Source organism: Ambystoma mexicanum, chromosome 12 (genome assembly GCF_040938575.1).
Source record: "Ambystoma mexicanum isolate Mex_15411 chromosome 12, UKY_AmexF1_1, whole genome shotgun sequence".
Lineage (NCBI taxonomy): Eukaryota > Metazoa > Chordata > Amphibia > Caudata > Ambystomatidae > Ambystoma > Ambystoma mexicanum.
The window spans coordinates 981,793,773-981,817,592 of NC_090936.1; the positions used below are offsets into that span (position 1 = coordinate 981,793,773).

At 44.5% G+C, this 23,820-nt stretch overlaps 1 protein-coding gene across 1 annotated transcript in view; it reads left to right on the forward strand.

Annotated features, from left to right (window-relative positions):
- The first annotated feature begins 4,530 nt into the window (after positions 1-4,530).
- Positions 4,531-23,820, forward strand: part of LOC138514699 (arylsulfatase A-like) — a 186,460-nt gene continuing 167,170 nt past the window's right edge. The window contains exons 1-4 of the mRNA XM_069630110.1: positions 4,531-4,742; positions 5,891-6,131; positions 13,210-13,428; positions 14,715-14,884. Coding sequence (XP_069486211.1) covers positions 4,531-4,742; positions 5,891-6,131; positions 13,210-13,428; positions 14,715-14,884 — 842 coding nt within the window. The remainder of the gene's footprint in view (positions 4,743-5,890; positions 6,132-13,209; positions 13,429-14,714; positions 14,885-23,820) is intronic.

Here is a 23,820-nt window from a genome sequence, read left to right on the forward strand (position 1 = left end):
TTCTGCTGTCCAAAACTGTATGTCTTCTCATTTTCTACACCTCAATCCTTCTAAGACGGAGACTCTGTTTTTTCCGGCTTCAACTATTCCATCTACTCTTCCTCCTCCGTCTCTCTTTTTTCCTCATTCCTCTCTGCTCTTTTCCTCTTCTGCACACAATTCGAGGGTTATCTTTGATCCCTTTCTTGCCTTTAAATTGCATTACTCTTCTATTGCTCGCTCCTGTCGCTATTCCATTTTTAAAATCATTCGATCAAATATTTGTAACATGCACACCAAAGGCATTGTGGCCCTATATATAGATAAAGAAATAAAGGTGACATTTCAAGCAAACAAATGGGCTTTTAGTCTGCATTTAAACAACTCAAAATCTTCAATGCGCTGCAGCGTAATTGGCAGGGTGCTCCAAAGTTTCGGCCCAGCGATGGAGAATGCTCTGCCTCCTACTCGTTATCTATGATAACTCAGTATCTTCAATAGCACTGCATCAGCAGATTGGAGCACATGCCCTGGGCGATAACATTGAATTTTATTCTGAATGGCTAGGCAGTCCATCCCACTAATCGCCCGATGGTTAATGCACAGGGCCTTGAACTGGTTTTGTGCAGAGACGGGCAGGCAGTGTAGTGCCCGCCGTCCTGCCGTGACACGATTTTCAATGGGAATACCCTTGACCAGGCGGACGGCCGCATCCTGCAAGACCTGCAAATGGTGAATTGAGTATGCCGGTTGGGAAAGAAAAATTGCATTGCCGAAGTTGATGCTGCCATTAAGCAGGCTGCTACCATCTGAGCATGGAGATCCTCTGGGATGAAAGGAAGGACCTTCCTAAACTGCTTCAATTTAAGGAAGCCTGTGCAACAAATAGTGTTGATCTGGGTTTCCATAGCCAGTGGCGATGATATTTTTACCCCCTGATTCCAGACCATCCCCACCGCGATCGGGAGAGGGCCCAGGGACAGCGGGCAGAACTCAGAGGTCCAGACGTCTGAAGTAACGAAGAGGGCGACTATCAAAATTTCGGTCTTCTTGGCGTTAAGTTTCAGCCAGTTGGAGTCCATCCAGCCCCTGGTGGCTTCAAGGCAGGTCCTCAGCTGGACAGTGGTCCTGCCTGGTCCAGATCCTTCCTAAACATAATTTGGCAATCATCTGCATAGGAAAAGACCTGGAACCCAAAAGAATGAATAAGCATGGCCAGGGGCTGGATTCATACATTAAAAAGCAACAGGGACAGGGACAAGCCCTGCAGAACCCCACACCTCACAGCTAGAGGGGTAACCTAGAGGTGCAAGAGGGACCATTTGAGTACAGTAGGTCAAAAAAGCATGGAACCATTCCAGAACCGGCCCGCCATTGCCCGTGCACTGCAGCCTAGATATGAGAAGCCCATGATCAATGGTATCAAAGGTGGCTGACAGGTCCAATAAAGCGAGACCTGCCGTACCGCCCTTATCCTTGAACACAGTGAGATCATCTAGTACCAAGACTAAGACCGATTCGGTCCCCATCAGGGGGCGGAAACCCATATTACATGGATCTAAAATGTAATGTCCCTCCAGAAACGATCTTAACTGGGGGGTAACAACCGCTTCCATAACTTTCATTAAGAACGTAAGTGAAGAGTTTGGTCGGTAATTGGAGAAAACTGACACGTCCAATTAAGTTTTTTTTAAAATAGCAGAATCATTAAAGCCTTCTTTAAAATAGTTGGAATCTGTCCAAAGGCAAGCGAGGAATTAGCAGCTTCTGCAATTGCCTCACAAAGGCTCATAGGAGCAGTTTTTAAAAGATACAAAGGAATGTAGTCAAGAGGCGATGCAGACTCCAGACATGCCACAACTCGACCACTGTCAGAACTGTTGGTGGGTCCAAAAGAAATCAAGCATCAGTGTTATTGAGTGATAGTTTATCAGGGAAGACCAAGATAGAGTTACCTCCCTGGCACTTGGAAATACCAGCCCTAATGCTCTCAACTTTGTCTATAAAAAAAGTTACAAATTATTGCACAATACCTGCGTCCCTAGGGCTATGGGGATCTTACCTGGATTTGAAAGTTCTTTCACTATTTGAGAAAGGTTTTTGGGTGTATTTACTGCTGATTGAATGGAGTCTGTAAAAAAAAAGATAGATAGATATTAGTAGGATGATTGGCCTGTTAGGGGTTCCCAAGAGATTAAACCCCAAGGGAACCACATAATGATCGGACCATGTCAGCTGATGGCAGGGAAAAACATATAATAGTCGTGTGGGTGCAAGTATAAGGTCCAGTGTGTGCCCTTTCACGTGGTTAGGACCTACCACCAACTGCTTCAATAGCAGACTATCCATGCCTGATAAAAAGGAGGTGACAACAGAATTAGATCCAGCCTCGTCCCAAAGGTTGAAATCCCCTAAAACACATAGGTGTTTGTAGCGAAGGACCAATTCCAAAATACTGTTGAAAAAGGATTTTTCAAATGTCGGCAGACTAAAATAAGGGGGATGATAAACAACAAGAAAGTGACATACAGATGCAGCATTAACTATAATCCTAACCAGCATGCACTCCATCTCTACATCTACTGACACAGGCAGTATCAGACACGTAAGGCAATCCTAATATATCAAGACCACCTCTCTGCCAGGATGCGTCGAGTCCCTATCGACATGAAGAATGACGTATCCATTAGGAAGAGCCTGCACTAAGTCAGGGTCTGACGATGGAGAAAGCCACATCTCAGTTATAAATATGAAATCTGGGTCTACATTCATCGTGCTCGCCCCATCTCTCATTTCATGTTACTAAACTTCTGTTCTGCCTGGTCTTTTCTCGTATAGACTACTGCTCTTTTCTTTGTTGCCTTCCTGCCTCACATCTTCTTCCTCCCCTATCTGTTTATAATTCTTCAGTTAGGCTTGTCTTCTCTTTACCTTTTTGCTCCTCTATCACATTTTTTTACTGTCTATTTCACTGCTTCCCTTTGAATCACATCTCTCTGCCTTTTTCTTTCTATTATCTTTAAATGTACTCACAGCTTGGCTCCTCCTTATCTTTCTTCGCTAGTTTCGTACTATTCTCCCACTCAGACTCAATCACAAAATCCGCTTCTTCTCACTATCCTCAAACCCCCCGTTTTTTCTTCTTGTTTCCGATCTTTTGCCCTCCTAGCCCCTAAACACTGGAATTCTCTCCCTCTCTCTATCCGCTCTTCTTCATCTCTTTGTATTTTTCAATCTAACATGAAAGCATATCTTCTCCCCCTTCATTCTACTTATTGACTTTCTGTTTAATTCTCCCTCCTTCTGTTTTTAGTAGATTTTTGCATTATCATGTAAATTGTACAGTCTTTTAATATTTGTTAATAGCGCTTTTGGCAAAAGGTGCTTTACAAATTCAATAAATGAAATGAATATTTAACTCTTCTTGCTAGCCTGCAACCTACGTAGGAGCTCTCTGGCCAAAGAGTAAAGCATCACTCTGTATGTTGTGTGCAGTATCTATATCCCAAAGCCTGGTCTTGAAGAAGGAAATTGGACATTAGAATTAAGGCCGAGGGAGATGTGTATTGGGGCTGTGCGATCTGTAAAATGGTGTCAGTGTATGTTCCCTATTTTTACCATTGACCCAAATCTTTAGCTATTGGGAAGTAAGTTCATTTGATAATTAAATTCTTTTCATCAATTGCTCTTGGCTATTTTAACCATGTTGTATTGACCACCATTTAACTGGTAAGCATGTAGATTAGTTGCTTAAATACTAGCGTCTGTGCTATAAAACTGACTAGGTATTGCACATAGATATCTGTGTAGGAGGCTTCTATGGAGGCTTCTATGTTATATCTGAGTTTGGGCAAACCAATCTTTTTTAAGCCTGCGACTCGAATAACCCATCCGATTCCGCTTCAGTGTGTTTCTAACATGGCTAAATACAAAAGCTTGATGAGAGCTCTAGTGTGGGCCAGTCCAGGATCATGTGGCTGCTGTGAAACATGCTTCTCAACACCTGGAAGAGGACGTGCATTCTAAGTTCCATATGAGCTGTCTGATACAATATGCTGGAGTGAATGTCCCTCCTCTCATTTCCTGCCCTTTAAACAGCTCTTTCTTGTGGTTGTTAATGATATATCCAATTTGTAATTTTCTGACCTGTCAACTGGGATCATTAAAGCTTGCTATATAGAATGTTTAAAGGTAAACCTTTCAAGATGGGTGTATAAAATATATGAAAGTTAATTTTGATTTACTGATAGTTTTAACATCACCATGCCTGTGTTCTCTCCCTCTCTGCTAGGTTGTCGAATCATCACTGCAGGAGTAAACGTCCTTAACGGGGGAAAAGTTGTAATTCAGTTGACCCTACTACAAGCACAGTAACTGTGTGGGACTGGTAGCACACACTGTAGTGCTGGGAGTCCTCCCATCCATTCCATTTACTTCCTCCCTTCCAGGAAGAGACTGCAAGTCCAAATATCAGAATTCGCTCTTGATGGTGGTAACATTCCTATGCACATTAGAGTGATGAAGATGCCACATATACCTACCTGGTTAGAGATGTCCCTTCACCTCCTCCTGTGTCTGCTTGTGCTTTGCACGGCTGCTAAACCCCCAAATATTGTGTTGATTTATGCTGATGATATGGGCTTTGGAGACATTGGATGCTATGGCCACCCTTCCTCTCTTACCCCAAACCTGGACAAGCTGGCAGCGGAAGGACTGAGGTTCACTGATTTCTACAGCAGCTGCGCTCTATGTACTCCTTCCAGGTATGTGCATGGTCCCCCATCCCAAATCCCTCTGTCAAACCTTCCCACCCCACATCCAACCCTTTTACTTCACCAAGAGCTTCTTGTCAAATGATCAGGCTTGACATAGGAGGGTATGTTACTGAATCCAGTCTCACAGCCATTGTCTCCCAATTTCCACCTATGGTTAACAAAAGTAACAGTTTTTTGTCAGAATGGCATCTTCACATTAAAGAAATTTCATTCTACTGACTGGAGCAGGGGTGGCTAATAATTCCCATCTCGCATATGCCCCTCTTACCTCACACATCACTTGGGTCCTGCCACTAAGGTTTGAATTTGGATTTCTTTTTATTTATTAAGCGCTTTCATCAAAGCGCTGGACACAATAGAGTGACAGTACAATATGTGAAACAAGAAAAAAGAATGACAAAAGTCGAGACGAGCAAAAGACAGGTTCGAGGAACATTAGAATGTCGAACAGGAGGAGTGATCAAGGGTCAGGAGTAGGGCTGAAGGATTTGAGACAAGTACGGCAGAGATGGAGAATGGGAGACGATCTGATGTCAAGAGGGAGAGAGTTCCATTGTTAAGTGACCAGGAGAGAGAGCGGAAGTGAGATGGAGCACAGGGTGAGTTCAGGGCATACTGGAGGAACTGCGATTCTAATTGAAAGGGACGTGATGGAGCGTAGAAGGAAATTAAAGAGAGGCTAGCCCATGAGCGCTCTTGAATACAATGCAAAATAAGTGAAAGAGAAACCAACATTTGAAAGATAGCCTGGAGAGATGGAGTGATAGAGGTGCGAGGAGAAAGGCTGCAAATAGTGTAGAGAGCAGCGTTGAAAATAGAGCAGAGGAGGGCGAGTCGATAAGCAGGAAGAACAATAAGAAGAGAAGAGCCATAGCTGAGGCGGGAGTCGGGTTTTCAATTTGTTAGTTAAGTGCCATGCAGAACCAGGGACGAAGAGAAAGGTCTCCTTCCTCTGACTGACCCGCCAAATGCTAACCCCTACCACAAAAGGTACCCGATCATCAATTGCTGTACTTTCACACATGATTTCACTGTTTGGCTAGGATGACTGATCTTTATGTGTTGTTCCCTGCCTGTTTGATCATTATTCTCCCACTTATTGAAGTGACTGGGCATACTCTCTCTCTCTTCCATAGGGCTGGCTTACTGACTGGCCGGTACCAGACCCGTTCCGGAATGTATCCGTATGTCCTTTTACCTGAATCCCGGGGAGGCCTTCCACACAGTGAGATCACCATTTCAGAGATTCTGGGAGGCCAAGGTTATGCAATTGCCATGGTGGGCAAGTGGCACCTTGGTTATGGTGCCAATGGAACCTTTCTGCCTACTCACTACGGATTCCAACACTTTCTCGGGGTACCGTATGCTCATAGTCAGGTGAGGAGGAGACTGACACTGCTTTTGCTAGTAATTTGGCCATCCATGTATGCTGCACATGGCTAGCAAGGCCATCTAAATTAAGCTAGGTATCTTTACCCAGACGCGTTGTCTCACTAACCCTATTCAGAATCAAACTGTGCAGTCTGCGGGTGTACGCTCTACGCTCTGCGCAGAGGATGCAGGCAAACTGTCAATCTGAATGATGATCAACTTGAATGCTTAGTTGTTAGGATGATTTCTTAGCCCTGTGCTCATTTTGTGAGGATATACACTCATCTAGGCCAATAGGGATGTGTGTTTCCCTGCAAGCTTTCACATGCTCAGCTATTGGTAGCTGTGGTCGAGTGGCCCAGGTAATCTGAAAGGAGAGAAATGCTGCTCAGACGAGAAAGTGTAGCACGATATGAATTAAAGTAACCGATGGTTCACATAGAAGTTATGAAAACCTTTGCTCTAGTTGTAGGAAAAGGTTTGCGGTAGATATAAGGTTAATATGGAAGTATTTAGCATACTCACCAGTTATATTATTTGCAAGGCTGGAGTGGTTGACTTGTGGGCACCCTCTTTTTCATGCTCTTAAACATTTTGCCCACTCTGGCCCTTTACCTGTCAATGATCATTTTACTGGTAAGTTGACTAATTACAATGAACACACTTGCAAAATATATCTCAGAAACCCAGCTTGAGGCTAAGACCCTATGGTATTCTCTAGTGCTTTGAATTGGCATGGTCATCAGATGACTTCCTGTACAGGGTTGAGGCACACCTTGGAACATCAGCGGTGAAAGCCACATTTCTGTGGTCCCTCTGTGGCAGGCACAACCCTTGAAACATTGGTCTCTGCAAGGCGTGCAATGCCACTGCATCATCCTCAGTTTTTGCAAGGCACTTTAATTTCCTGGTGCTCTTGTATAAGATCTGAAATGTTTGCCTTTGCTTCCTGATTTGTTAAGAGGCAGGAGTACCACACTCTGTTTTCAACTGCGGCCTTTTTAATGGCAACTAGTAGTACATTTCCACACGTGTATTCATCTCTGATCGAACCTTCAGTCTAATAGTTTTGTGCTTTGATAGTTTGGAGGCTTTGATCTGAGTTACGTCTCACCCAGGATATTTAAAGATGGGCCATTTGTGGTCTCTTGGTTGGCTTGGTAGGTTATATTTTACAACTTTCCACTATATTCTTACTCCTTATTAGCCATCTCTAGAAGATTTCAAGTCCAACATCCCCTGCCCTCCTTTTCCCTCCCCCACACTCTCGAATATCATTGAAGAACTTTTGGTTGGTAATATATGTTCTCAGGTGCAGCTATTGCAACCTCTCCTTAATCTAATTGCCATATGTATTTCTGGTTTGTTACTTTGCCACTTATGGTGGTATTAATATTGAAGATGTAGTTTCCACCTTCCTGTCTTCGTTTTCTATCCGAGATCATGCGTCTAGCACAATGCTGCCTTTCTAAATATGTCATAAGCAAGGATTGCCTAAATTCCACCCACATTTTCAACCAGTATTCCCACAGGTTCACTCTACTCGTTAAAAAGTGATGGGTGAGGTTTTCCTTTGGACCGCTAGTCCTGTCCTGCTTTAATCCACAGAATTGAAAACTAATGGCATCTATAGCAGCTTTTACACTAGACCTATTTCAGCATTTTATGGAAGATGTTTTAAGGACACCTCTAAGGATATTCTTTAGTCAGTTGATTTAGTCTAAATAGCTCCCCAGTCGGAAATCTTGCATTTCCTCAAGAATATGGCTTTCATGGCCTGCCAGGAGCTAAGGCAGGCCCGAGCAAAGAGATTGTCTCAGCTCAGGCTGTGGGCAGTTAAAGGCCATGACCGCCCTACTAGCAGGCCATGAAAGGCATTCGCACCCCGGGTTTGCCCAGTGTTCATATGGCTTTCATAATTTCTCATCGCGAGATCTGCGCGGCTAGCGCAGCCGATCTCTCGATGAAAAAAAAAAGATGGCGACCATATGGAAAAGGGACTAAGTCCCTTTTCCATGTCTATGGTGGCCAGACGTGAGGAGCTCTGGGAGCGGAGTGCAATGCTCCTGTCCCAGAGTTAAGTGGAGGGGGTGAGGAGGCAACAGGGAGAGAGAGACTCCCTATTGCCTCCCCACAATGAAAAAAAGGAAAAAACAAGCACCGCCGGGAAAGAAACTCAGGTGGCTAAGACAGTGGGTGCGGATTGTGTATTCTCGCCTGCTGTTCCAGCCGCCTAATTGGCTGAGCGCCCTTCTCCGGTTGTGAATAGCAATTTAATATGCACATACCCACTCTTTTAAATGCTACCACTGTGGTGGCCTACTGAACGCAAATGTTGCATACGTTTTAATCAGCCCTGGTGTTATCTGGATTCCCGCTATATTGTGCACACCCTGATCTGTATATTTTATTGTGAAAATGATATTGTTTATTTGATGACTTGTTAAATTCTTGCTACCAATGTTTTGCTCTGACCTGTCCTGTGCTAGATTGTACCCAAACTAGGTTTCATAATAAAAATTAATAATAATAAAAAAGTGAGAGGAGCGGCAGCCTGGTCTCGAAAGGGTGCTTTTGCAAATTCAGGATCAATCCATCCGGCAGATATTTTTTCCAAATGTCCAAAAAGTAGGTACAAGGAATTAGTTATAACTCGCTTCTGTCGGCAGACTTGCTTTCTGATTCGGTGTCTGCGGATGTCTCTGGACCAATTGGAGAGCAGTGTGATAACCATGGGCATCGTACAAGGGTGCTGGTTAGTCAACCAAGAAATGTGATGTGCTTAAAATATTTTGAAACTGACGCCATGGTGGATTCATGAACTGCAACCGTATGCCATGATTATTGTAAAAATAAAAATAAAATAAAATACACTAGTACACTTGACTTACAATGGAGACAACTTCTGGGGAAGTGAGAATGGGGTGGTATAGGGCTAGAAAATTAGTGATGTCGGGGGTGTTGGTTTGAGCAGTCTAGGGTGGGGATTGAGTTATGGTTGCATAGCTTACCATAACTGCAGAATATCACTGGTTTTTCTATTTTGTACTGCAACCATAACGTCACTAAAAAAGAATACTCTGCATTTTCCAAAGGTTGTTATTAGAGTAATGTAACCATATTGTCACTTTGATATAGTTGGTTCCATCAAGAGAGGGTGTTTTTGAATGATTGCTGAGGCATCCTCCATGCCTGTCCTGAAGGATTAGTTGCAGGTGAGGAAGATGGTATGTGCTAAGTGTTGTTGGACTTGATAAAGTTTGTGGGACAAGGGTAGATGTCTCCCACGAGACCTTCAATCCCTTATCAAGCAAGTAGATGCCGTTGGGAAAGATGGGGTTGGAGGCTAAAGTAATCTTCTCTGACTGTGGGGAAATGAAGTGACCTTTCTCTAGTGAAATTGTGCTGAATATTGGTCAAAGCATGGGACAACCTGGTGCCAAGGTCTGTGAGGATGTGAAGTCGATATTTGAAGTGTTGCATTCAATTCTTTGAAGAATTTAAATACTTATTTCTATGATGATGTGGAAGCTCCCTGTGAGGGATTGCCTCTACTTGCATTCTAGGTTTTGTAAGATTCTTCGCAGGGGTTTGGGCTTGCCATCACACCAATTGTCATTTTCTTTTGGGATTTAGGTATTTCTAGACAGCTGGTGCTAGTATGTCTCATGATTGGGTGATTGGAGTGTCCGCTAGGGTATTTGGATTTTGACAAGTATCAGAAATATCTGCAGAGGAAAGGGTTTGTTGGAAAGCTAGCTTTATTGTCTTCAGGGGTCTGAAGGAGGTAATGGTAGGTTGTAAGGGAACTTGTATTATCTTATTGGGAGCGTACCACTTTTTGAGGATCAGTTGGTGATCTCTTCCTGCAACTATTATATAAGATGCTATTTCTAGAGGGTTAGTTGACAGGATGACATCAAGTTAATGCCTTTTCTTTAGCGGTTCCCTTAAACCAGGAGGAGAAGATCAGATTATTAATAGTGCTCTTGAACTGTTTAGCCTGTTTTTGGAAGAGAAGTCAAGACAGGTATGTGCCTCCTTGAATCTGAAAATGTTTAGATTCAGCCAAACTGAGGCCTGATCAAATCTGGGAGAAGGCCACTCTGCACATTATAGATGTTATGGTAATAACACATGTGCAGGTTAATGCTTGAAGAGATTCATTTTGTGTAATAGCGACAATGGAAACATTCTGTATGGGTAGAGAAGAGGTATACAACCTCCAGATTGGCTTGATTGGGGATAAGTGGTCTTGTAGTTGTGGGTTAAGAGTAGTGGTAAAGGTACCCATGAAGCATGTTTCAGGAATGGCTAGTAGTTTGGTTTGGGAGTCTCCATTAAGAAGTGAATATTGACTGAGTTTTTCATAACTGACCTGTCATTAAAGGTGCCCAGGAAGGAGTTGGGCTCTTTCTGAGCCTTGGTAGCGTTCTTGGTTTTAGGGGTTTGTGTTAGGCTGGTTAATAGGCTGGTTATGAGGGTTGTGTGTGGGATGGCACCCATGTGTTTCTTTATTTTTCTTGTCTCAAAAACGAAATAAACTAAGATAAACGGATTGCTGGTCCCTCCAAGATGGATGGGCCCTTTGAAAGGGCAGGGTACTGTTGGTTTGATTTGAGGTCCCTGCCTCTGCACCTTGCAATAGTTTGGTTTTTGGGCCTCAGTGTCAGAGTGGAAGACAGGTGTTTGCATGGGGGATGGAAGATTTTGGATCATTTTGATGAGGATAGTTAGGGGACCGTTAAACCTGACTGGCTGACATGTATGCCTTTAAACATAAAAACTATTGTTGTACATTTTTATTATGGAAACAGGATGGGTATGTGTTTTCCCCGTCTGTACCTGCCATTAATAGGTGTTTGTTCTTGTGTGAAAATATGGTTATCAGGGCGATGGTCCATTTTTTTCCATGTGCTGAGTATCTGTCCAATTCTTTAGCAGTGGGAGCCCAGCAGCCCAGTGCAACTGGTGTTTTGGTTCTCTTGTACAACTTATTTTTTAATTGATTTTTTGCTGCTTTTTGTGTTAGTACTAGTAGGCGTATGCATGATAAAACCATGAGAAGGCATACACTTTAAAAACAATTATAAATAGTAATGGCCATCAATGTTGTGATAAACAGGCCTAGATAGAATTTGTAAGACTACATGCTCAGTGTTAACAAGCACATTCAAGTACTTGGGTGAAAAGGACTGGTGTAACGTGAACATGAATGCTGCATGCGCCCCAATGGCCAGAATTCACCAGCAGCCAATGGCTTTTTCGAAATATTTACAGTTCTTAAATTGTCTGAAAAATGTTAGATATTCGTAATCCCAAATCAATACAATTCAATTAGGGAAAATACCTGCCGTCTGCAGGGCTTTCAAAGCCCAGCATGTTGTATTTGTACACAATTCATCTGTCTGTGGATTACCCAATAGCGGGCTCCCAGTGGCTGCAAGTATCAAATACAAGACCCTCTGCATCACCCACAAGGCTTTTTGGGTACTGGGACCCCGCTACATCCAATTTTCCCTCCCTAAATACCTCCCTACTTTCCCTCCCTAAACACCTCCATACTAGAGTTCTTCGGTCCTCTAGCTCCAACTCTCTGCTCTCTGCAGATCAGACGTTGCTCCAATCAGAGAGTGGGGGGTAGATCTCTTTCTTTGTCAGGGTCCTCCCTCTGGAATGGCCTTCCTGCCCACCTCAGACTTGAGCCGGATCACCTTAAGTTCCGGAAACTTCTCAAGATTCACAATTTCTCCTCCTCCTTCCCTCTCCACCTCCCTTGATAATGACCCCTTAGTGCTTCGACTGGCGCCTGGTCTCATATGTGCCCTACAGGGGCCAGGCCATCCTCCAGTCGTCACCTGTACCACCTGCTTCCCCTGGCACTTCCCCTCCCTGGCTCCCCTCAGCACTTGCCCCTTAGCTCTTGCACTTCCCCTGGAGTCCCATCCATCCTGCACTTCTCCCCTACCGCATTTCCTCTTTCTAGGCTTACGCCATGTCCTTCCACCCCTCCCCAACCTTCCCCCTTCACTTATTGTCTCTGCACCTGCACGGTCCGAATGTCACAAGGCCTAGTAGTACTATTTATTGCTGTTTCTCCATTATCCCCCCCAAACCACCACCTTTTTTGTCTTGTGGCGCCTTGAAACACTTGTGTATAGGTGCCATACAAATGTCCAATAAATAAATGCATTGAGTTGTAAATTCCTTAGAAATCCTATATAAGCTAAGGCCCAGAGGAAGGGTGCACATGTGGGTTTGGTAAATTTATATAAGAAGTCATGTTATGTGTATGTTTGAGTGTCATCTTCTGCTTTTATGGGACCAGCCTCAATTATGTTCTGAAGTCAAGTCATTGAGTTTTTTCACGTCACCCCCGTAAACTTGCATTGCTTCTACTAGACAGATCACCTGATCATCTTCCGGGTGTTGCAGCAAAGTGGGGCTGGTCTCTGGCAGATGCAAGACGGATAGCATTCAGGCATTGGAAAGGGAAAGACTCAGGCATATTAAAGGAATTCACAGACTTGATGACCTCAGAAGATGCTCATGAACATGTTCTCACAAAAGACAAAGGTTTAGAGAGTAAGCTATATGGACTTTGGGTGAGATTCTTGGTAGTCACAAAATCTATATTGAATACTTGTCTTTAATATTTTGTACCAAAGTACTGTGGACAAAAAACATGTTCTTTGTTTTGGGTATCATAGTAGTTCATCCCTGCCAGTTTTCACTATCCCCACATGGCAGGTGACCTGTCAAACACGCTCTCTATCATCGTCCAGCCACTGTGCACATCTTCACGTTTCCAAGGACTCCCCTGTCTTAAAATGCCACAAAAGTTGCCTTATCCACTGGTCTGCCCAGCCATACCCTTTGATATTGTCTTTGTTTTCTTCATCATCCAGCCCTTCCACACATCTGAACTCTCACCCCCTTTAAAGAGTAGCTCCTTCCCACTACCCAGCCACGGTCCCAGCCATGCCACTGCAACAGTAAATGGGGCATCACCATTGCTTGGTAGTATCATTACCAGATTATCTTTGTGGGCTAATTTATTTTTGTGTTTTTGTTGTTTCTTCAGGGTCCTTGCCAGAATCTGACCTGTTTCCCACCTAATACCACGTGTTTTGGAGGTTGTGAACAAGATCAGGTGCTCCTCCCGGTGCTGTGGAATGAGCAGATCATCCAGCAGCCGGTTGACTTCACCCAACTCGAGCAAATGTACAATGACTTTGCACAATCTTTCATTGCTGATGCTGTAAAGAGCAAAAAGCCCTTCTTCCTCTACCTTGCCTCCCATGTAAGTCAAAAGCTTGATTAAAGCTTCCAGAAATGGACTTAACTGTGTGCAGTTGCCCTTTGGACCTTTGTCTCTGAAAGTCTGATAATGACTAGAAAGAATTGGTGAAATGTCAGACTGAACTGGCATGCACCTAACTCTGCCTGTTCATACTGGCCTTTTCAGAGATGGGCCCTATTTTCTGGTTGGCTTATCCTGTTTTATAAGCACTTGATGCTCTGACAGGTCTACTCGATGCAAGTGTGCCAATTCTGGGCCAGTATAGCTCTCTACCCCATCTTTCTACCACTTTACACTTTTTGAGATGCAATCTTGGCATATTACATAACTGGGCTTGGAGATTGTCTTCCTGCCTGTAGGTGTGATACATGGCAATATAATGGACTAGGATGCCTCAGTCATACTGTCAGATTAATATTGATGGCTCAAACCTTGAATAGACGCTTCACAAGCAGTCCTATATTCCTAACCTTCCCCTTTTCAATGATGTCAGTTGTGTGATTTGTCTGCGCATCGTGATAAAGGGTTAATTTTTGTTCAGGTGCATTTTAAAGTGTAAACAACAGGGGCTGGGGGGGACCCCCCCCCAAAAAAGGGGGACTCCCCCAAAAAAAAGAAAAAAGAAAAAAATGCATTAGATGGACATTTTTTAGATGGAAACATTTCGATGGAATGGCATTAGAAGCAATGGTTTTAGATTAAATGACCATACACCCTCCATATCAAGCCCCGCTCTTCTGTTGGTCTTCTCCCGCCTCGCTGACCCTTCCATCTACCAACCTCTGGCTCTTGTCTTTGGACTGCAAGCTAGCTCTCCATTTCACTCTTCACTTGAAACTTTGGTTTCTGCCTCTCTGCTCCCTTCCTTTCGGCCACACGTCGCTCCTTCGTTCTTTTGTTCCCCCACCCACTTTTCTGTCTATGCTTTGTTAATCTCTCTTTTTCTTTCTTCCCCTCCCTTTCGGTGTCTACCTCTCCACTCACTCCTCCTCTGTCTTGCCTCATTTTTCTCTCATCACCCTTTATTAATTCTTTCTTCCTCCATAGCCTATCTCTTGTTCCATCTCCTTTTTTCTAATTTTCTATACTCCCCTTTTAATTCTCTTCCCCTCAGAGCATTACCTCAGTTCCTTTGTAGAGATTTATTTATCCCTTTGTCCCCCGACAGCCACTCGGCACAATTGTTTTTTCATGCGTTGATCACATTAAGTGTGTTGTTAATTAGCACCTCGCTTTTCTAAATTTGCTGCTGTGACTCACCTTCTGCATTTACCTTCTCACCCCAGCACACTCAATACCCTCAGTATGCGGGTGAACAATATGCTGGAAAGTCTCTCCGAGGACCCTATGGAGATGCCTTGATGGAGTTTGATGGCTCAGTGGGCAAGCTGATACATGCTCTACAGCAGCTGCGCGTGGAGAACAACACCCTTGTGTTCTTTACATCTGACAACGGGTGAGTTGGAGCAAGATAGAACCTTGCTTGGCTGCTACTGTGGCCCTGACAAGACACTGCTTTTTTTGTTTTTTTGTTTTTTTGTAGATTTTTTTCCTGCCTCCCTAGACAAACCTTTTCTGTTTTCCCTAACGTTATAATCTTTTTTATAATCCTATTGTGTCAACTACTTTGAATAGCTCCCATAAATCATACACCCATCCGTTTCCCTAGGGTACACAGTTTGTGTCAGCATAACCACTCAACAGATTTGAAGACTGGTAACATACATGGGAGTTACTTACACAGCTAGTGGCTATCCTTAGAGACGTCTTTGTGGGAGGGCAATACGGGAACTTGCCCCAGGGCCCCCACCTTGGAGGGGGCCCCCACAAGGCTGCCTGATCTAAAGTAAGATTCCATTGTTCACCATACTTGAATAGCACATGCCATGAGATTTTATGGCATGTGCTGCGGCGCTAAACCTATTGTCTGTCTGCTTTGACAAGTACATTCTGCCTCGATCAATTAATCATGAAATGCTTTCTATGTTCACTGTGGAATACAAAGTTTGTGTGTTTCATACGGCACAACTTCTGTAGCATTCTTTCCTTCTTGTGGGAATTATGTTGTTCATGTTCAATAGCCAAAGTTGAAATCCATATTGATAAATTGAGTGCCACAATGGTTCAGACGTTAACTCAGTGTGTTAAGCACGCATTGCAGAGATGTGTGTTCATATGAAAGATTAGAAGAGCACATTCCAGCAAGTCTGGCTGACCCTTTCCTATTTCTGAAGTTTATAAACCTACCTGCATATGTACTTGGTTTTGCAACGTAAGAAGTGCTATTATCAGCAATGCTTCTGCACCAGATAGTGGTTGCTATAAAAACTAACGTGTCATTTGTATTGTAATGGTCTAGAAACTGGTTTGTTCAGATGGGGCGTTCTAAAACCTAGGCAACCCCTCCAAAGATAAGCATAAACTATTAGCCCAAAAGGTGAAACAAAGAATATGGGACCAAAGTGTTCATGCTTGTATCCAGGCTTTGCCAGCAGATGATACAGTCATCCTGGTCAGATCATATATCTCTTGCATTACTGTGCTGTCTTCTGTGAGGTTTGCCTTCTTGCATGCTGGTGGTATCGTTTAGCTCATTACTTGATCTTTCTTCTAGTGCAGGCCATTTGAGTGGAAGGGGTGGTAGACAGGAAATAGCAGACCAGATGTTGTAGGCATTGGGCAAGCATATTTTAAGGTCTGTTCGTTTGACACAAACAACTTTTTGCTTTTTTGCTTTTTCTATAAAAGTCAAAGGTTTTTCTGTACGTTTATGAATGACAATTTCACAAGCCATTGTTTTGGAAGTATTTAAAGCTTACAAGTACAAAAGACATACCAAAATAAAATCTGTTATATAACATCGATTGGTATGCTGGTACTTACTTACTTCCCTTGTTGAAGGAGAGAATGTAGCTAGAATTAGTCAAATTTTTGCGTAACACCCTTCTGTGATATTTTGGTTTTAAAATTGTCAGGTTTGGAAATGTTATTTATATACTTTCTAACTCAGTTTTATAAAATTAGATTGTTTTAGTACATGGTAAGAGCTGGAAAAGAAAGTGTTCAAATGCAGAAATTGCAGAGTTGGCACAAATCCCAGCTTCACCACTGTAAAGTAATATGCGATCCTGGGCATCTCATTTAATCTTGCATTGCCTAACCTCTCAGTGTTGCCAGTCCCTAAACCTTTCAAAATTGTCAGCCCCTCAGTGTGATTTCCTTCTCAGGGTATGATCTTCATAAAAGCCTCCATCACGGTTTCACTGGCTACAGGGTTGCTTCCACTATAACAGTGACCATTGATATGCTGCACACCACAGGCACTTGTTCCCCTGATCTCTAATGGCAACGCTATTTGAAAACCATGTCCCATTTCTAATCTCCGTCTGTCTGGATAGAGGCACCTTCCTGGTAGCTTCTAATCTGCCTCCACTATCCATGCTATGGTATGTGTAGCTTTCTCCATCCTTACAATTGGTCTATTCTATCCATGCTTGAGCACTTTTGCATTCTCTGAGTCAGCTAATGTGTGCTATCTGCCTATTCTGGGTTACATGTACCTTTTACATACAGTCCTGCATTAATAGTACAATAGTACAGGCTGCATACCTTCCTGGATGATATTGATAAAAAAATATCCTGTTTCTATACTAGAAGAGAATTAACCTCTTCCTAGATTGCTAATGTTGGCCTTCAAATGCTACTTGTTTATCAATCTGATCAGAGCAAGAATGAAGAGGGTAAGGGGATTTAAAGGGAATAAACATGCTTATTTTGAATGCTGCGAGGCAGCATGTGTACCTATGGGTTTTGCTCACGGTGAGGGGGGGAGGGTGTGCCACCAGACATACTTTATCACTTAATTCCTTTGGTTTGATTGAGGGGCCCCCAAAGATGTCCATGCCCAGGGCCTCGAAAAAGCTTAAGATGGCCCTGGCTATCCTGAGAGCCTGGTGTGTGGAAGGTCTCGAGGACCAGAATGGAGATGATTCTTTCTTATGTCTTCAGATGTATGGCTGGATTAATAGTGCCACGATGGGTGAGAGGTGTAAATGAAATCTGCATTCACATTCCAGCAACACTTCTTCAGTCAGGAACACCAGGCAACTCCTCCACGTCCCCCTGATTGCTCTCTGCCATACTGCCACCCTTTCACTCTGATACCGCCTTGAAGAGGGTTTGAACCATGTTGATAAAAGAATAGGTGAGGTCTTAGGGGACCAGGTTACAGGAAGGACAACTATAAAGCAACAGTCACACAATATGGTGAGCACAGCAAAATTTGAGTAACATTGTGCAGCGATCTTATTTATATATTTCTGTGCCTATTTTTGTTTACATGAAGGATACTGTCAGCGAAGTTACGCATGACTTGAGGTACCTTTGTAGGTCAAGCAGTACAGTCAACCGGCAAGTAAAGCAGACTGTCCTAGCAGCACTGAGAACAAAGGTCTAAGATCCTATCAATGCAGCAGAGCACTCCGGACACACAGTAAAAACTGCTGCTTAACCCGGCTCCCTAACAGGCTCACCTTTTCAGGGTTTTCCACCACAATTCCTGTTTTCTGGCACAAGCCCATGGAGACCCCTAGTATCCAAGCAAGTGGCTAGAATAACTCTCAGAAATCATTTACAAGCCCTCAGTCCTGGAAACTGGTGATTAAAGTACTAATTTTTAAAAAGGCGACCACCGCTGAGCCAGCATACTGTAGACCTATTCCACTGCTGGATGCAGCAGGTAAACCTGTTGGGTGTAATGTACAACAGACTTCTGATTTGGACTTTGTATGTCCTACCTCCTGTCGGGAATCCAATTCGGTTTCAAAAAGGGTATAGGAGCACAAGAGCAGATTTTGAATTTAATATTAAGGATCTCTAAGTACAATGCTGCATGTGGGTCACTGACATACGCAGCACTTATGGACCCCCTCAAGTGTTTTTGACTGTGTGAAAGGGAATTTATTGCGGGCTCTAGTACACAGCCATAACTTTCCAAGGTCTTTGTTGAAAGTTTTATACTCATATTTAAAAGTCCAGATCCACATTTTCCCTTCAGGAGAATTCCCTAGATGGGAGTAATGCACGTACTTGCCCCTTTACTCTTTAATGTTTATATCAACAATTTGGACGAGAATGAATTTAAAAATAGTATAGATGCCCCTACACTGGGTAGTCATCCATGTCCTGTACTGTTAGACGCAAATAAAGCAGGCTGTAGAGATATCGCGAGAGCCGCAACTCTCGCGAGATCTCGGCTGCGGCCACTAGGGCCGCCCCCGCGCGCTCGGCGCGCATTACGGGAGCAGCAGAGGACGCGGGAAGACGTGCCCTCCCAGCTCCTCCGAGAATTAGGCCTTAGGCCTAACAGAAGACAATACAGCCTCCCAGCTGCAACCCCTACTTTAGAGGCAAGCTGCCCAAGTGGATTTACCACCTATACATCTATATATGATGATTGATTTCGTATGCTGAATAAAGGACATCACTGTCACTAAGACGCCTCCTGTCATCCTTACAACTATTATACAACATAAATTGGCGACGAGGATCACCACTACAACCCACGTGAACCATGCAAGGCGCAGCACCACCTCCGCCCTTCCTACAAACTCCAGGTAAACTTGCCATCCCGTGGCCGCAATGGCAACCCTTATTTACGACATACGTAGAGGCTGTGGGCGGTGCAGGATTCTCGGCGGCACGGCACAGGGCAATGTTACTTAACACCCTAGGGGTAGAAGGACAGAGGGTGTTTGAAAGTCTCACCCCGGGCCCGGTGGTTGGTGACAACGATGACGTCTTCAAGGAAGCGGTAAGAAGAATCGTAAAAAGGTTTGCCAGTAAAGAGAACACGGTTCTGCACAGAATACATTTCTATAGCCGCAGACAAGAAGCCTCGGAACATGTTGACGACTACGTTACAAAGCTGCAGGAATTGGCAGCGCTGTGCAACTTTGGCAACAATGCCGAGAGTCTCATCTGCAACATGCTGGTAGTTCACACCAACAGCAGCAAAGTGCAAGATAAATTCATTATGGAGAAGGAACTGCTGCTAGAGAAAGCAATGGAGATTGCCAGAGCAGTCGAAGAAACAGCTGGGAGACGAAAAGAACTCACGGGAAGCCATAGTTCCACTGAAATACAAGCAGTGGCGTTTCGCCCGAAGAAAGAGAGACAAGTATCGAACACGAAAGAAGAAAAATGGATCGCGAAAGAACCACTGAAATGCCACAGGTGTACAAGCACGAAACATTTGGCGTTTGACAGGGAGTGCCCAGCCAGAGATAAAGAGTGCTCTATCTGCAAACGTATTGGCCATTTCTCGATTGTGTGTCGGTGGAGAAACAAGAAAGTCACAAATGTCAACATGGGTCGCAACACGGAAAGAGAGTCGTCCTCCGAAGATGAAGGGAGACCCACAGTCATCATGGTGAACAGCACACGGGCCAGGAGAGAAAAACCCCATTGCATAATCAAAATCGACGGGATGGAAACAAAATTCATGGCAGACTCAGGTTCTGACCTCACCATAATACCCCTACGCACATACAAAGAAATGTTGGGGACGGAAAAGGTTCGAGTGCTCACCACCCTGCACAAACCCACGGTTTTTGGAGGGGCGTCAGTTGACCTACTGGGCTATATCAATGGGAAGGTGGAGTTTAAAGGAAGAGAAACCACCACCAGAGTATATTTCAGCCAAGAGGGTCCAGCAGTATTAGGATGGGACGACCAAGATAAATTGAAAATCAAACTGGATCCCAGCACAGAAGATAAAGTACTCTCTGTCTGCGGGAGGAGCGTACCAATAGTCAAAAGTGATTATCCTAAACTCTTCTCGGAGGAGCCGGGGCATATCAAAGGCTTCGTCCACAAAATAATGCTTAAAAGGAATGCGGTCCCAGTCAAACATCGCGTGAGACCAGTACCAGCAACCGCGAGAGACACACTCAGGAGTCAATTGGACAAAATGAGGATGGATGGCGTCATTGAAGAAATTCAAGCTTCGGAGTGGCTGAGCCCAGTCGTGCTCATAAAGAAACCCAACTCACAAGAGCTAAGGGTTTGCATTGACCTTCGCAGTTTAAACTTGGAAGTCATTACGGACAGTTACCCGCTACCGAGCATAAATGAACTGATTCTTATGATGAAAGAAGCCAAAATATTCTCAAAACTGGATATGAGAAACGCGTACCACCAAATACAATTGCACAAGGAATCCAAGCCCCTCAGAGCATTCATCACTCCGTTTGGCACCTATCAGTTCACCAAGATGCCATTCGGCTTATCTTCTGCTGCATCGGCTTTTCAACAAATGATGGATGTCCTACTACGGAAGGTCAAAAATGTGGCATATTTTCAGGATGACATCCTTGTCTATGCAAGGGACGAACAGACACACGATGCCACATTGAGAACAGTCCTAACCAAGCTGCAAGAAGCGGGGGTGAGGTTACGCTACGAGAAATGCGTATTCAAGGCGAAAGAAGTTGAGTACTTAGGGTACAAAATATCTGAGCAAGGGATAAGTCCCAAACAAAATTTAATGCAAGCCATAATTAAAGTACCGGAACCCACCAGCAAAGATGAAGTAAGGTCATTCCTTGGACCGGTGGAGTACTACGCAAAATTTATCCCCAAGTTCTCGAAAACCTCAGCACCCCTCCGCGAACTCCTCAAAAAGGGGTCGGAGTACTTGTGGCAAGAACCCCAAAAGAAAGCGGTAGAAAGCATAAAACGCCACATAATGGAAGCGCTGTGTCTTCAACCATTTAACCCCGAATGGGGTACAGTCATCACCACAGACGCCAGTGCGTACGGATTAGGAGCTGTCCTAACGCAGAAGAAAGGTGACACGGAACATGTGGTAGCCTTTGCCTCGAAAGCCTTATCCTCGGCCGAACAGAACTACTCCACCATAGAAAAGGAAATGTTAGCGTGTGCATGGGCGGTAGAACATTTCAGAACATATGTGTGGGGCACAAAATTTAGGTTGGTAACCGACCATAAACCCCTCATCCACATACTCAGCCCAGGAGGCACTAAAGTGTCAACACCCAGATTGGCACGCATAGCAGCCAAACTGCAGGAGTACACGTTTGAAGTACAGCACATCTCAGGATGGAAGAATTCGCAGGCAGACTGCATGTCAAGATTGCCAGAGGGTAAAGACAAGGCCACCACGTTTCTACAAGAGGAATGCATCGTGGCATCATCACAGATCTCAAAGCACCAGACTACTTGGAACTCAGTGAGAAGCATTGGTTGGAAGAAGACGGAAAGGACCCAACCATGGCGAGAATACGAGAGTGGATCAGGGAAGGGTGGCCGAATGAAAAAGCGATGCCAGAAGGCATGAGGCCCTATTGGAAGGTGGCAGATGAGATATCAGAAACAGATGGAATAATATTGAAAACGGACCAGATAATCCCACCCGTAAGTATGAGAAGGACCATTCTCTGCAGAGCCCATGCGGGCCACCTAGGGAACACTATGACCCGTCGCAGAGTGAGAGAGGCCTACTGGTGGCCGTCCATGGATCAAGAGATTCGCACCATGATAGAGAGATGTCATGAATGCCTCAACAGCGACAAGCGCTTAAAGGTCAGACAGGCGCCTCTGATTCCCACAGAAGTACCAGAAGCGGTGTGGTCAAAAGTAGGTATAGACTTTATAGGACCCTTGGAGGCGATGGCGCCCGAACATCGCTATGGCATAGTACTAGTGGACTACTTATCAAAGTGGGTTGAGGCTGAGTTTGTCCCAAACATCACCACCGCGACAGTAATCGAAGTCCTCACTGAAATTTTTCAAAGGGAAGGACTCCCCAACGAAGTAGTAACGGACAATGGGGTACAACTAATTTCAAGGGACATGGAACAATTCCTGAGGAAGCACAACATACACCGGAAGAAAGCAGCTTTTTATCATCCCCAAGCCAATGGACTGGTAGAGAGAGCCAACAGGTTTATAAAAGGTGCTATCCAGCTAGCAACCGCTTCCGGAATGGACCCGCTCAAAACAACCAAAGAGGCCATAGCGGCCCACAGACTTACTCCCAACGGGATCACTCAAGTATCCCCGTTTCGAATGTTAAGAGGGAGGAGAGCAGCTTCAACGCTTATACCACCATGGTTGACCAAAGTAAGAGAAGATGAAGAAGTAGACATGTCAGAGGTGGTGTGGAGAATTGAAAACAGCAAAACACGCATGAAAACATGGAGTGACAGAAGAAGGACTAAACAAGCGCCAGACGTTAAAGAGGGAGATTGGATCAAAATACGACTACCGACAAAAGATCAAATCACGGGCTCTCGGTTCAGCAGACCCATAAAAGTGATCCACAGAGGAACCAACCACGTCCGCACCGAAGAAGGGCGCACTTGGAACCTGGAAAGAGTAGCCCTATTCCAGAAGAGACAAGAGAGAGCAAGGACCCCGGAGAGATCAGAAGCGGAAGGAGGAATGGACTGCGAGAGAGAAGAAGAACGTGAGCCAGAGAATGATGACAGAGAAAGGGAGGAAACAGAGATGGAACCGGATGCACCCACAGCAGAACGAGAACTGGAACATCAGGATGCCCACAGCGAGAAAAGTGACCGGCCAAGAAGAGAACACAGAAGACCGGTGAGATACAATGACTATGTATTGCAATGAACTGCCTTTGCATTATCAGGGGGAGGTGTGTAGAGATATCGCGAGAGCCGCAACTCTCGCGAGATCTCGGCCGCGGCCACTAGGGCCGCCCCCGCGCGCTCGGCGTGCATTACGGGAGCAGCAGAGGATGCGGGAAGACGTGCCCTCCCAGCTCCTCTGAGAATTAGGCCTTAGGCCTAACAGAAGACAATACAGCCTCCCAGCTGCAACCCCTTACTTTAGAGGCAAGCTGCCCAAGTGGATTTACCACCTATACATCTATATATGATTGATGTTGTATGCTGAATAAAGGACATCACTATCACTAAGACGCCTCCTGTCATCCTTACAACTATTATACAACACAGGCCTACTAGCCAAGACCCCAAAGGTGCTCTCAAATGTGATTATCTTATGTACTTCCGGGGCTTGTTCATTAAGAAAAGAAAGTCCAAGATCATGGATATGGGGCCTAAGAAAGCGTCACTTAGACCAGTTTTGTACAAAAGGGAAGGGCTCCAATGGGTCCAGAGTTATGACTATTGGGCGTTTCTATAGTAAAAATAAAATTAATTGGTCGAATCAAGTGGCTACAATTACTCTGTGCAAGAGGGTAATGCCGCCCTTTCGTTTTCTATCTGCAACCAAAGTATCCACGTGCAGTCATTAATTAAAGCCTATCAAGCCAAGGCAATCAGACTGGCATCTTATGGCACAGGAATCTGGGGCAGTACAGATGTGCTGATGTTAGCTACG